This window comes from Megascapheus bottae, chromosome 10, assembly GCF_031878675.1.
Source record: "Megascapheus bottae isolate mThoBot1 chromosome 10, mThoBot2.hap1, whole genome shotgun sequence".
Lineage (NCBI taxonomy): Eukaryota > Metazoa > Chordata > Mammalia > Rodentia > Geomyidae > Megascapheus > Megascapheus bottae.
Genome location: NC_143518.1, coordinates 7935713 through 7948386, shown reverse-complemented (window position 1 = coordinate 7948386; position 12674 = coordinate 7935713). Strand labels below are relative to the sequence as shown.

Below are 12674 nucleotides of genomic sequence, written 5' to 3'. Positions count from 1 at the left end.
CCCTAGGAAGGGCTATGGGCAGTATCCCATCGCCTGTTCCTGAGGAAGGATGGTTCTATTCTACCAAGTGTAAAACCTGTCCTTGGCGAAGATGTACCCACTGGATCCTCTCATCCACAGGCCACCCAGCTCCAACTGTTCACTGGCTCAAGGAGGAGACGGAGAGAGGTGTGCTGTGGATTGGCCCCAACACACCAGGCTACACGATGGCCAGTTCTTCCCAGCAGCACAGCCTGGTCCTGTTAGATGTGGGCCGGCAGCACCAGGGCACCTACACATGCATTGCCTCCAATGCTGCTGGCCAGGCGCTCTGCTCTGCCAGTCTGCATGTCTCAGGCTGTGAGTAAGATAGACAGGAGGTGGGTAGTTACACTGGTCCTGGGGCACAGGAATTAAACACTGGACAGCTTTGAGGACTTCTTGGGGGAAGGTTGCCCTTCACCAGCTCCTGGGATGAGACTCCTCTCCCATCTCCTCTCATCCTTTCACAGTGCTGGGGAAAGCTGGAGAACAAGCCAGGGACCATTAGTTCTGCTGGACCTAGTGTTCGCGCAGCTCTGTACAGCAACTGAGGGCCCCTCCACAGCTCTCTGCTCCTGAGCCTTGCTAAGTCCTTCTGTGGATTGGCACTTTGAGGCTAGCCTCCTATTCTGTATCCCTACGGAGTAGACACTCCATAAGCTGGGAATGGGACAGGGTGATGGGCTCAGGCATAGTCTCAATCCAGGGGTCCAGATGGAATGAGTGTGTTCAGGACCCCAGGGCAATCCACACAACTCAGGTAGGATCTGTACTTAGAATCAGATGCACTGAGGTCTAGGGCCTCATGCTGATGGCTCACCCACTCTCCCAATAGTGCCCAAGGAAGAGGAGCAAGAGAAAGTGAAGGAAGCTCTCATTTCCACTTTCCTGCAGGGGTGAGTGGAGGCTGCCCCCGCCACCAGGCTCCCCAGGCCAGGGATATCTATGGAGGAAATCAAGGAGTGGGGTTCAGAACAGCCATATTACTGAGGGAGTAATGCAGTACTCCCCCTCAGACCTTCCAGATCTTCCCCCTCAGAAGCCATAGAGTTTGGGCTTACTGCTTTCCCACTTCATGACTCTGTTTCCCTGTTATAAAATGAAGGCTTTCCCAGAACCCTTCCAGGATGGAGCCTCTAATGTGATATCCCTGGCACACATGGCCCCCAGATTCTTTTATGGTCAGGAACTCCTGCTCAAGCCTCTCAGAATCCCTCTTTTCCCCCTCAGGACAACACACACTATCTCATCCCAGATGTCAGAGTCTGCAGGTTTCACCGAGCTTGTTGGGCAGATAAAAGGTATGGAGAATGCAGGTGCTCTGAGCACATTTCCGCGACTGAGTGGGGTTTGGAAAAGGCAGTGCTGGGATAGTGGGAGAGAGCCCCCCTGCCCTGCCTTTTGGTAGGCAAACGCTGAGCTTAAGGAAGAATTGGAGCTATTTTTGACCTCTGTGGAAGAGTCTGTGGGACCTCAGGTCTTGGCGAAGAGTTTGTCCAATGGACTATGGAAGCTGGGGTATTAGGCATCTGGAAAGGAAGAGCACAAATATACCTTAGGCCCCATGCCCTAGGCTCCTCCCACATTGGGAGAACTGACTCCTAATCATCTCCATCCTCCGCTCTCTACCTGTAACCATGCCAGTCTCCCACCATTCTTAGGCTGTGTCCACAGTTTTCTGTCCACTTGCTGTCCCTAGAATGTTATCTTCCCCTTTTGACACTCATGCTAGTATTGCTTTGTCACCTGCTGTGTCTTGACTGTTCACCAGCCCTTGGTGAACTGTCCCCTGGTCTGTGTCTCCTGTGCTCTGGTCATCCATTTCTTTCTCTATCCCCACCCTGCTTCCTCTTGTTCTCAGTCCCTTTGGCTCATGGGCTCAGATCCCCATTGAGACAATGTGACTTTTCAACTGGTTGATCCTTGGTGGCTCTCTACCCAACCAGCAGCTAGATGAATCTTCTGGTCTTCATGTCAAATTGTACCACATGGAGGAAGCCAGGTCTCCTGTGCTGGCTTTGAGGCCCTCTGAACCAAGAATGTGCCTGCAATACAGGGAATGGTCAGTAAATATCTTGAGACTACACAGATTCCTGTATGTTCCTTTTGCTCCCTCAGGAGCTGGATCAGCCGAGGAGACCCGAAGTCACCTATCTCTTGCTGAGGTGGGCACAGAGGAGTTCCTACAGAAACTGACTTCCCAGATTACAGAGATGGTGTCTGCCAAAATTACACAGGGTGAGGGCCCAATGTGTGTGTGTGTGTGTGTGTGTGTGTGTGTGTGTGTGTGTGTGTGTGTGTGTGTTGTGTTTGTGTGTCTATCTGTCTGTCTGAAGTTGGGCCTGGGTCTCTCCTGGATCCTTAAGCTTGCAAACTGGTGACATAGAAAGAAATTGGGGGTAGTCCTTCCAGGAATGTCATAATCCTTGTTCTCACACAGCCAAGCTCCAGGTTCCTGGAGGCGACAGTGATGAGGAGTCCAAGACACCATCAGCTTCACCACGGCATGGCCGGTCAAGGCCTTCCTCCAGCGTCCAAGAGTCTTCTTCAGAGTCAGAGGATGGAGACTCCCGTGGTGAGGTGAGCCAGTAGGATCCTTGGGGGTCAGGGTGGGAATGGGCCCTGACCCTCTGGGAGAGAAGGTGTGGGGATGAGGGATACAGGGACAGGGTTCCCTATAAGGCCCTCTGTGAAGAGGGACCCTTGGGAGGTCACATCCCAGGCTTGAGAGTAGAAGTATTCACATTTGGCTGAGAGAGGAGACCGTCTACTCAAGGCGCACTGGAGATGGAAACTGGTGAGAACCCTGGTCATCTGTACATACATTTCTGTAGACTCTTGCTCTGTGTCAGAATCCACCCTCCTTCCTCACCTCTCTTCCTCCATTTGTGCCTCCAGTGTACCAGACTCCTTGTTAGGTCTCAAGTGGTGGGTAGGCAGGTAATGAGATATCAACAGTAGGTAAGTATAGGTATCCCCAGTTGAGGAATCTAGAAGGGTGCAGTGATCTCTTGGGAATGGTAGAGGGCAGATCTTCCACATCCTTTCCACAATGTGTGGAGTAGGGCATGTGCAGGATGACCTCCTGCACATCTCTCCTGCAGGCTTGGGTTGGCAGGCCTGGTTGGTACTTCCCTGGGTTTCCTGACTTGCCCTGCCCCTCCTCTATGGGATCTTGGGGCACTGTTAGGGAATTTGGGAGACCCCCAGAATCATTGGGGTCTGCTAGAGGCCATTGGCCGGCAACTCCCTATTCTTGTTCGCTATCAGATCTTTGACATCTACGTGGTCACGGCTGACTACCTGCCCCTGGGGGCCGAGCAGGATGCCATCACTCTTCGAGAAGGCCAGTATGTGGAGGTCCTCGACTCAGCCCATCCACTGCGCTGGCTTGTACGCACCAAGCCCACCAAATCCAGCCCCTCTAGGCAGGGCTGGGTGTCACCTGCCTACCTGGACAAGAGGCTCAAGGTATCCAGGTGGCTGGGGTGGCAGGGAAGTGAGCCTTGGGTACTTTAGACCTTCTTCACTGGCCTAGAGGATCATTGGGAGCCTGATCTTGGCAGGAGCAGTGGCAGGGACAGAGCTCAGGCTGTTTATGATGAGTTCCTATTTCTTACCAGCTGTCACCTGAATGGGGGCCCACGGAAGCCCCTGAATTCCCCGGAGAGGCTGTGTCTGAAGATGAATATAAGACCAGGCTAAGGTGAGTGTCTGGTGGGGCTTCCCACTGGCTGGCCCATCACTCCCAGAAACCTGTAGCTTATCCTCCTGGCCTACTTCTTTTATGGGGGCCTATGAATCTGTTTTATAGGAACCTCTATCAGGGATGGGGCTGAGCTAGCTCCAGATCCTAATTGCTATTCCCCCCCCCGGGGGGGGGCCTGGTGCTGTTTGTTGGGAACATGCCAAGTGACTGCATGGTGGAGAGGGCAGTTTTGTGAAGGACAAAGTAGCAACTATTTCTCTCACTCATCACTCCCTTTCTGGAAGCTGGCAAATAGGCTGCAGATAGCAGCCTCTTCTGATGAGGGAATGTGGGCCACAGGGGCGCCAACTCTTCTCGAGCAATGCTGTCAGGACTGGGAGCTCCTGGGCCCCATTCCTGGGTCCCTCTTATGGCTGCCTGTCCTACCAGCTCTGTCATCCAGGAGTTGCTGAGTTCAGAGCAGGCCTTTGTTGGTGAGCTACAGTTTCTACAGAGTCACCACATGCAGCATCTGGACCGCAGTCCACGTGTGCCTGCTGCTGTGGCCAGCCAGAAGTCAGTCATCTTCAGAAATGTGCAAGACATCAGCCATTTCCACAGCAGGTGGGTGTGTGGGGTGGTGTGAGGAGAAGAGGGAGAACTGCAGTTATGGATTCACTGTTAAAGTTAAAAGAGCGAGGGGACAAGTTGGTAGAGGAGGGATGGGCGGAAATATTGAAAGGGGTGACACGAGCAAAATGCATTGTATTCATAAATTGTTAAATGGAAAAACTCCTTTGTACAACTACTTAAAGATAATAAAAATAATAAAGAGATGCCCAGGTTTAAAAACAAATAACATGCACATGAACATACAAATGCTGGCTGCAGACCAGGCCTAGTGGATGGATAGTCAGGAGTTGAAGAAGAAGAAAACCTGTGTCAACTTTAATCTATCCTTGAATCATGTCTGTGCACAGAAAACACAAATGTGTACCTGTCTTAGGCCTGGGAGGGTCTGCAATGTGCCTCTGCTAATTAGCATGTGTGCAGCCCATATGCATGTACATTTCATGCAGGCATACATGTATGTGGTTATATGTACACATGTGCAGCATGTGTGAATGTACACACATGTACAAGGCATACTTATGTAAACATGTATAGTGTATATGTGTGCACACATGCATATTTACATGCACATGTGTGCAGGCCTACGTGCACCTGCATACTGTTACACATTCATACAAGGTACACAAGAGCTCATATGAACACTCACATACACCCCTACCCAATGCACTCCCAAATGTGTGAGATTACACATACACACATATAATGCACATAATACATGCTATGCTTAGATGTTTGTTCACATCTGTACATCCTTATGTACATGTTTACACATCCATACAGCATATATCTACCTGTATACGTACCCACACATGCACACACTAACATGTGTGCATACATGCACTCACAGCACATGTCTGAACTCATATGTGGAAATGTATGCACATATCCATGCACTGAATGTGTACACATTCATCACTCAGTCTCTCGCTCACAGGGCCTGGATCCTGGAGTCTGTCTCCTCCCAAAGGAGAGGGCTTAGAGCCCTTCTGTGGGTAGCTGCCCTGACCTGTCCCCTTCCCAACAGCTTCTTACAGGAACTGAAGCATTGTGATACAGATGACGATGTGGCCATGTGCTTCATCAAGAACCAAGAGGCCTTTGAGAAGTACCTTGAGTTCCTTGTGGGCCGTGTGCAAGCAGAGTCAGTGGTTGTCAGCACACCAGTGCAGGAGTTCTACAAGGTGCCCTCTGCTGGGCTCAATGGCTATTTGCCCCCACACCGACTGCTCCCCAACCTCGATGCCTGCTCTCAGCCCCATCTGAAGGTCCCCTTGCCCAAACTCCTTCTGAGGCATTGTCCCAGACCTGAAGTTCATCTTCCCTGACCCTCTCCCTCACCTGCCCACTGCCCATCCTGAATCCCTTGGGTTCCAGCTTCATGAGGAATGCAGCCAGAGCTCCTGCGCTCTGTGCTCCTCTGCTGCCCACTTGAAATGCCAAAGCCCTGTGCCACTGCCAACCAGAGGGTGATGGCAGCTATCACCTAAGGTGCAGGGGTGTCTGTGTGACGCCCCTGGGTGACTCCAGCGAGGGAGGACCATGAATTCCTGCCTTGTGATTCCCACAGAAATACACAGAGGAGACTCTTACAGCCAAGGACCCCTCACAGCCCCCACCACCCCCACTTCAGCACTATCTGGAACAACCAGTGGAGCGAGTACAGAAATACCAGGCCCTGCTGAAGGTAGGCATAGCCATGTCTTATGTATCTGGCTGCACCAGAGGATAGATCTGGGTTTGGAGTCATCTGGTACCCTGCCCCTCTGTCCTTCACCTTAGGAACTAATCCGAAATAAGGCCCGGAACAGACAGAACTGTGCGTTGCTAGAACAGGCCTATGCAGTGGTGTCAGCCCTACCCCAGCGCGCTGAGAATAAGCTGCATGTGTCACTCATGGAGAACTACCCTGGCACTCTGGAAGCCCTAGGAGAGCCCATCCGCCAGGTCAGGCTGGGGGGGGGGGAGTGGGGGTGAATGTTGGGCTACAGGGCTGGTGGCACTTGATGGATTTCATGAGTGACAATGGATCTTGAATCTGTGAATGGGCCCCACCAGCCACAGACCAACCACTGCCCACTCATACCCCTAGGGCCACTTCATCGTGTGGGAGGGGGCACCAGGGGCCCGGATGCCCTGGAAGGGCCACAACCGCCACGTCTTCCTCTTCCGTAACCACCTGGTGATCTGCAAGCCCCGGCGAGACTCTCGCACAGACACTTTCAGCTATGTCTTCCGGAATATGATGAAGGTCTGTGGGTGCCAGAAGCTGCTGGAGGCTCTGGTGGGCAAATGGGTGGAAGAGGGGAGATCTGTCTGTCCCTCCGACTCCAGGATGGAGCTAGGGAGCAGTCCTGTAGGCACTGGGCCTGGGTGGTCTGGGCATGCCTGTCAGGATTTGGCATCCTGAGGAGGTGGTCAGCCCTCACTCTCCCCACTGATGCCTCCTCACCTACAGCTGAGCAGCATCGACCTGAATGACCAGGTAGAGGGGGATGACCGAGCCTTTGAGGTATGGCATGAGCGAGAGGACTCTGTGCGCAAATACCTGCTGCAAGCACGGACGGTCATCATCAAAAATTCATGGGTGAAGGAGATATCTGGTATCCAGCAGCGCCTGGCCCTGCCAGTGTGGCGTGAGTGTTTTATTTCTGGGGGTCCTGGTGCTGAGAAGGACAGATGACTTGAACCTTTCACCCCATCTGTCTTCCTGGGTAACATCCAGGTCATAGGGCCCTCCAAGACTTTAAATGTTCAGGTAGCAAAGCCTCTGGCCCCCTACCCCAATGTGCATGCGGGAATGGGAGGTTTTCTAGGGCAGATGGATCTGTCTCTCCTTGGTCAGTTCTGGAGAAGGGGATACAATGGTGGGGCCTCACAGGGTGAGAGTTGAACAAAGTGTCGGTCGTCCCTGACTCAGGTAAGGAAGACTTAGTTAACATAGTGGGAAGACAGCATAGTGGGGCTCCATGACAAGAGAGTGAGGAATCTTGCCTCTGAATTTACAGCCTCAACAAAAATAGAATCTTCTTCATAGTACATAGCCATTGCCTCACTCATCCTTGATTCTGGGTTGGGATATTGGTTAAAACAACCTGTCAGGGTAAATTCAAGGGGGCATCTCACACAGAGATTATTCAGAGGCCTCGTGTGTATATCCTCAGGTTCCCCAGATTTTGAAGAGGAACTGGCCGATTGCACAGCTGAGCTGGGTGAGACAGTCAAGTTGGCCTGTCGTGTGACTGGCACACCTAAGCCTGTCATCAGCTGGTATAAAGGTACACCCCTGGGGCCTGGGAAGGGTCCCTAGCCTTACTCTCAAGGGTGCTAGCCCTGATATTGGGAAGAGGCAGTGGAGAGAAACAGGCTGTGTATGAAATGAGGACCCAGAATCAGGTTTGTTTAGTAGGGGTCTGGGGTGGAAGGTGGGAGATAGGCCAGGCTAAGTCAAGGGGCTGGGGCTGACAAGGTAGGATAGGGGACAGGTGATGGAAAGATAAGCTTATGATGTAAGGTCAGGTACCCAGGGAAATAAGAAAGGCATGGGAAAGAGTGGCAGGTAAGGATAGGCTACGGAGGCAGAGGGTCTGAAGAACAACCAGGCATGTGGCTGAGAGCATGTGGCGAGCAAAGGTAGAGACCCTGTGTCAGCTCAGCCTTCAAGTGGGAACGACACACCTGGACAGGTTCACAGGTTGAACTGGGGCGTACCATTAGGTTCAGTAATTCACTATAAGGCCGAAGAACTCCACAAAGCAGTTGTACTTATAATGATCATTTATTGCAACAGAAGGACCCACATTAAAGTCAGTGAGAGAAGAGAGAAGGCTCCCAGGCAGGGTCCAGGCATCATGGAGAATAAACCTTGTACTTCTCCTGGTTGAGTCCTGTAGCTGACACATCCCCACACTAATAACACTATGTGATAACATACACGAGGGGTTGCCACCCAGATAGCTCACCAAGCCTTAACTTCAGGGTTTTATGTTGGGGCTGGTTGTAGGTATGTATGCACATAGCCCTTCCACAAAGTTGATATAAAGCTGATGAAGTAACATGAAGTTGATATTGCATGAGCCTGAGCCCCGTCCACAATCTGTAGCTCATGACCCCTAGAAAAATCAAGACACTCTTGATAGCCAGCATATTCTGAGGTCTCTGAGGTCAGCCAAGGAGCCTTGAGCCCAAGTTAAATATTGTTTTTCTGTTTGGGCTGCACTGAGCCTTTACTATACTTCAGCGGCTCCACACAAGAACAGTAGTGGCAACTGTGAGACTATGGAGGAGCAATAGTGTTTCCTATCGGCATTGATCCCAAAGAAGCATGTAGTTAACCTGCCAGCTGATAACAATTAACCAGTTATTGAAATGGCAAACCTAATATCTGGACTGTTTACAACAGGTCCAGTGTCAGCAAGAATATAACAGCATTCCCTATGGAGAGTAGCATGGCACAGAACTGTAAGAACTCGAGTGAGCTCTCATAATGAGCTGAGGACCCCACCTCCCCCTGGTTGGTGCTGAGGTTGGGGAGCTACAGTGGTCAGTGTGCACCACTGGGTTTCAGCTTAGCTGGATGATAAGTGACCCACGCCAGGCTTGGAGCCAGCAGCTCTGCAGAACAGAAAGCAGAGCATTCCTTTTCTCACCTTCCTCATCCTGGAGCCCCATTTGTCCCATCCTAGAATGAGGGATCATAAGCTTCAGAGTATCAGGAATCTTGTTTCTGCCAAAGTTCCATCCCATGCAAAAGGCTGATTTTCAAAAGTGGCACGTCTGGTGGCCGCCTCTGGAATAAGAGGTCCTAAACCCCACAATACCTCTTATTGCTAGAAGCTGCAGTTGCTAGAATAGTCACAGGAATCTGGAATTTACTAAAGACCATGAGAATTCCTGACAAAACTGAAGTCTCCATTTTATTCTAACAAAATGCCTGAGTCTGAGTTCTTTTAAAAGCAAAAAGATTCCTTTCAGAGAGGCTGAAAATCTCACAGTGCCAATCTGGTGAGGTTAGCTTGGAAGTGTGAGGGAGAGAGCAATCGTGGTGAGACAGGAAGTAAGAGGAACTTGGGCCATGCTTGCTCTTATAACAACTCGCTGCTCCTGGCGATCAGTACTTATCTCTTCCAAGAATAGTGCCTTATGGGCCAGGAGTTTGACCTACTGTATGAATGCTTGCCTAGCATGCACAAAGACCCGGGTTCGATTCCTTGATACTACATACATAGAAAAAGCCAGAAGTGGTGTTGTCATTTAAATGGTAGAGCACTAGCCCTGAGAAAGCCCAAAGACAGTGCTCAGGCTCTTAGTTCAAGCCCCAGAACAAGCAAAAAAAAAATAGTGCCCCAGTGACACTAATTCACTTCCACTAGTTCCCACCTCTTAAGATTCTACCACCTCAGTGTCACACCCAGAAGACTAAGCTTCCAGGGGTACTCAACCCAGCTCTAAACTATAGTAAAGCTAAAAGGAGCTATTATTATAGAGCACAGAAATTGGCTTGGGCCCTGCATAGAACTGCATGATGGGTGGACCAAGATAAAGACACAGATGGGGTCATGTCCCCAATGCTCAAAGCATCCTCCTATGGCTGGGAAGGGGATCTGAGAGGCAAAGATTACTGTGACCTGTGACTTTGCCCATGTAGGAGGAACAGTCCCCTGAATCTTACATTTTTAGGCCATCCTTGGGGGTGGACTGTGCGCTATTTACACCAGAGCATTTGAGAAAGATGGATGTCAGAAAGCATCCGTCTTGGATGAATGTCAGAGGTCATTGAAGCTCAGAGTTGCCAAGTCTTTTAGAGATTCTTAGAACAGCATATGCATGGTGAACATATGCTAAAGTGTTTGCCACGTGAATGTGTTTGGGTCTTTTTAGATTATTCATTCATCTTGGCACACAAAGGGCTCACTGCTTATAATCAGATTGTGTAGGTTGGTGTTTGGCCCCTCTCCAGCAGAGCAATTCAAGTGTGAGATTTTTCTGGTGGTCTCTGCATCGGGGATGGCTATGAAAAGGCTTAATGTTCCTCTGGATTCAGAGAGACCACAGCCAGAACCATTAGAATGTGTAAAACTATTCAGGTTTGTTTATTTTGTGGGGGGGGGGGTTCATGGGACTTGAACTCGGCCTGGGCGCTATCCCTGTGCTCTTCAGCTCAAGGCTACCACCCTACCATTGACCCAAGCCCCACTTCCTGTTTTCTAGAGGTTAATTGGAGATAAGAGTCTCAGGCTCTATTGTGCCAGGGCAGGCTTTGAACCTCGATCCTCAGATCTCTGCCTCCTGAGTAGCTAGGATTACAGGCATGAGCCAACACGCCCAGCTAAGACTATTCAGTTTTGTTCATTTCAGCATTATGGAGTTCAGGAAGAGCTTCTCCACAATAAAATATCCATCCTTTCCTAGACTTCTCGCAGGAAGGAGGTGCATCACAGTCAGTGATGTTTGGGGTGTTCATACAAGAAGACAGACTTAGTGCCAAATTTTTCATTTATTCTATTTTAGAATTTTGATCCTCAAATATGTTTCCATACAACTACAAATGCTTAAAAGTCAAGTGGCATCTGTTTTCTGTAGATTGCTAGAGACATGGTAGCGTGAGTACTACGTTAAGGTGACAGGGTCAGCTCCATGCCTTAGAGGAAGGTCTCCTTAGATAGAGAAGGCAAAGCATGTGAAAGGGCTGAAGAAGCCAAGACCAAGCTGAGAAAGAGAAAGCAAGGGAGGGTGACTTTGGGGAGGTAGACACTAAAGCTTGGACTGTTAGCAAGCCTTACTTGTTTTAGGGGAAATTTGGGGTGCTAAGTCTAGTTGTAAAGGCTAGCTAGTAGAAGAATAGAGGTGGGAATGACATACGATTCATGGAAATTCTAGGCTGGGTAGGGACTGAAAGTAAATGAGTCTATCTACAGCCTCTGAGCTGGAGGATGGGCAGCATATGAGAGTTCCTTGGAAGTTGCCATAAGGCGAGGGTAGTCAAGGAACTGACTATATATGAGATGTTTCTATGGGGTTCAGGCTTGTCCAGCCAGACTCTGCTTCTAGCCACTGTGTGTTTATAGTGGACACACAGAGACAGATGTTTAGGTTATGCTCTTTATGAAGAACACAGAATGACAGCTATTCAGAGACAAAGACAGGTAGGTAGAGACATAGAGAAAGAAACAGAAACTAAAGGACATATTAAGGTAGTGTCAGAAATAGACCAGGACAGACAAAGAAACAGAAGTTTGGATGGAGACATAAAGAGAAAGCTAGATGGAGAGAGCTAGGACATCTAGAGATAGTGATAAAGATGTTGAGAGATACAGGTTGTCCCTGAAGGGGTCAACCTCCAGACCAGCCTTTTATACCTGAAAAGGTTTGGCTTCAGAATTATTATCCCTGTGACAGCCCCCCACTTTTCCTTTGCAGATGGGAAGCCAGTGGAAGTAGACCCTCACCACATCCTCATTGAAGACCCGGATGGTTCATGTGCCCTCATCTTGGATAATCTGACAGGCGTGGATTCTGGCCAGTACATGTGCTTTGCGGCTAGTGCTGCAGGCAATGCCAGTACTCTGGGGAAGATCCTGGTGCAAGGTGAGCAAGGAGGCCTGACTGAGTGTGGGGACCACTCTGGCTCAGGCTACAGCAGCAGCCTGTGGAGAAGGGGATAGACTGCAGTGGGGCTGGTGGGTACAAATAAGGTCAGAAGCTGGGGCATTTGAAAGGGGCCATTGAGAGGATGGTATAGACAGCTCACTAGAGCCAGAAGCACTGTGCCTGAGGGCACAGGAAGGGCATCATGTGACAGAGGGCACTGAACTTCCTACCTTAGCACTTCTACACTATCACAGCATCTCACTTTCACCATGCCCCTTTATTTAGTATCTGTCTCTCACTGCCTCTCTGTGTGCCTTTATGTTTCTGCCTCTTGGTATTTCCCTCACCTTGCAGTTCCCCCACGGTTTGTGAACAAGGTCCGGGCCTCTCCCTTCGTGGAGGGAGAGGATGCGCAGATCACCTGCACTGTTCAAGGCGCCCCATACCCTGAGATCAGGTAAAGCCTGGGACTACAGCTTCTGTCTGTGGTGTGAAGGTTGGGTAGCACAGTCCCCGGGTCAGGCTCAGGCTGGGACAGAAAGTGGACATTATGGGGCCAAGACTCATGCTACATCTGGGGTTCCCTGTGTCCAGGAGGATATAGCCAGGCTGGATCTTCTGACTTGCCAAGGGTGGGCTGGTTAAGGATAATGGAATCTGGGGACAGCACAGCGAGAGGGCAGGGTCCCCAGCACAAGGTGCCCCAGCTGAGCGAAGGCCCTGAGCACAGAGCAGAGGATGACCT

The 12674-nt window shown here is 50.4% G+C and overlaps 1 protein-coding gene across 1 annotated transcript in view; it reads left to right on the top strand.

Moving 5' to 3' along the window:
- Obscn (obscurin, cytoskeletal calmodulin and titin-interacting RhoGEF) overlaps positions 1–12674 on the top strand; it is a 140420-nt gene that overhangs the window by 100858 nt on the left and 26888 nt on the right. The window contains 16 exon segments of the mRNA XM_090340000.1: positions 121–339; positions 857–917; positions 1252–1337; positions 2152–2259; positions 2462–2601; positions 3292–3492; positions 3645–3727; positions 4160–4333; positions 5367–5523; positions 5910–6026; positions 6122–6286; positions 6432–6590; positions 6798–6975; positions 7504–7617; positions 11759–11926; positions 12284–12386. Of these exon segments, the coding sequence (XP_090196126.1) occupies positions 121–339; positions 857–917; positions 1252–1337; positions 2152–2259; positions 2462–2601; positions 3292–3492; positions 3645–3727; positions 4160–4333; positions 5367–5523; positions 5910–6026; positions 6122–6286; positions 6432–6590; positions 6798–6975; positions 7504–7617; positions 11759–11926; positions 12284–12386 (2233 nt within the window).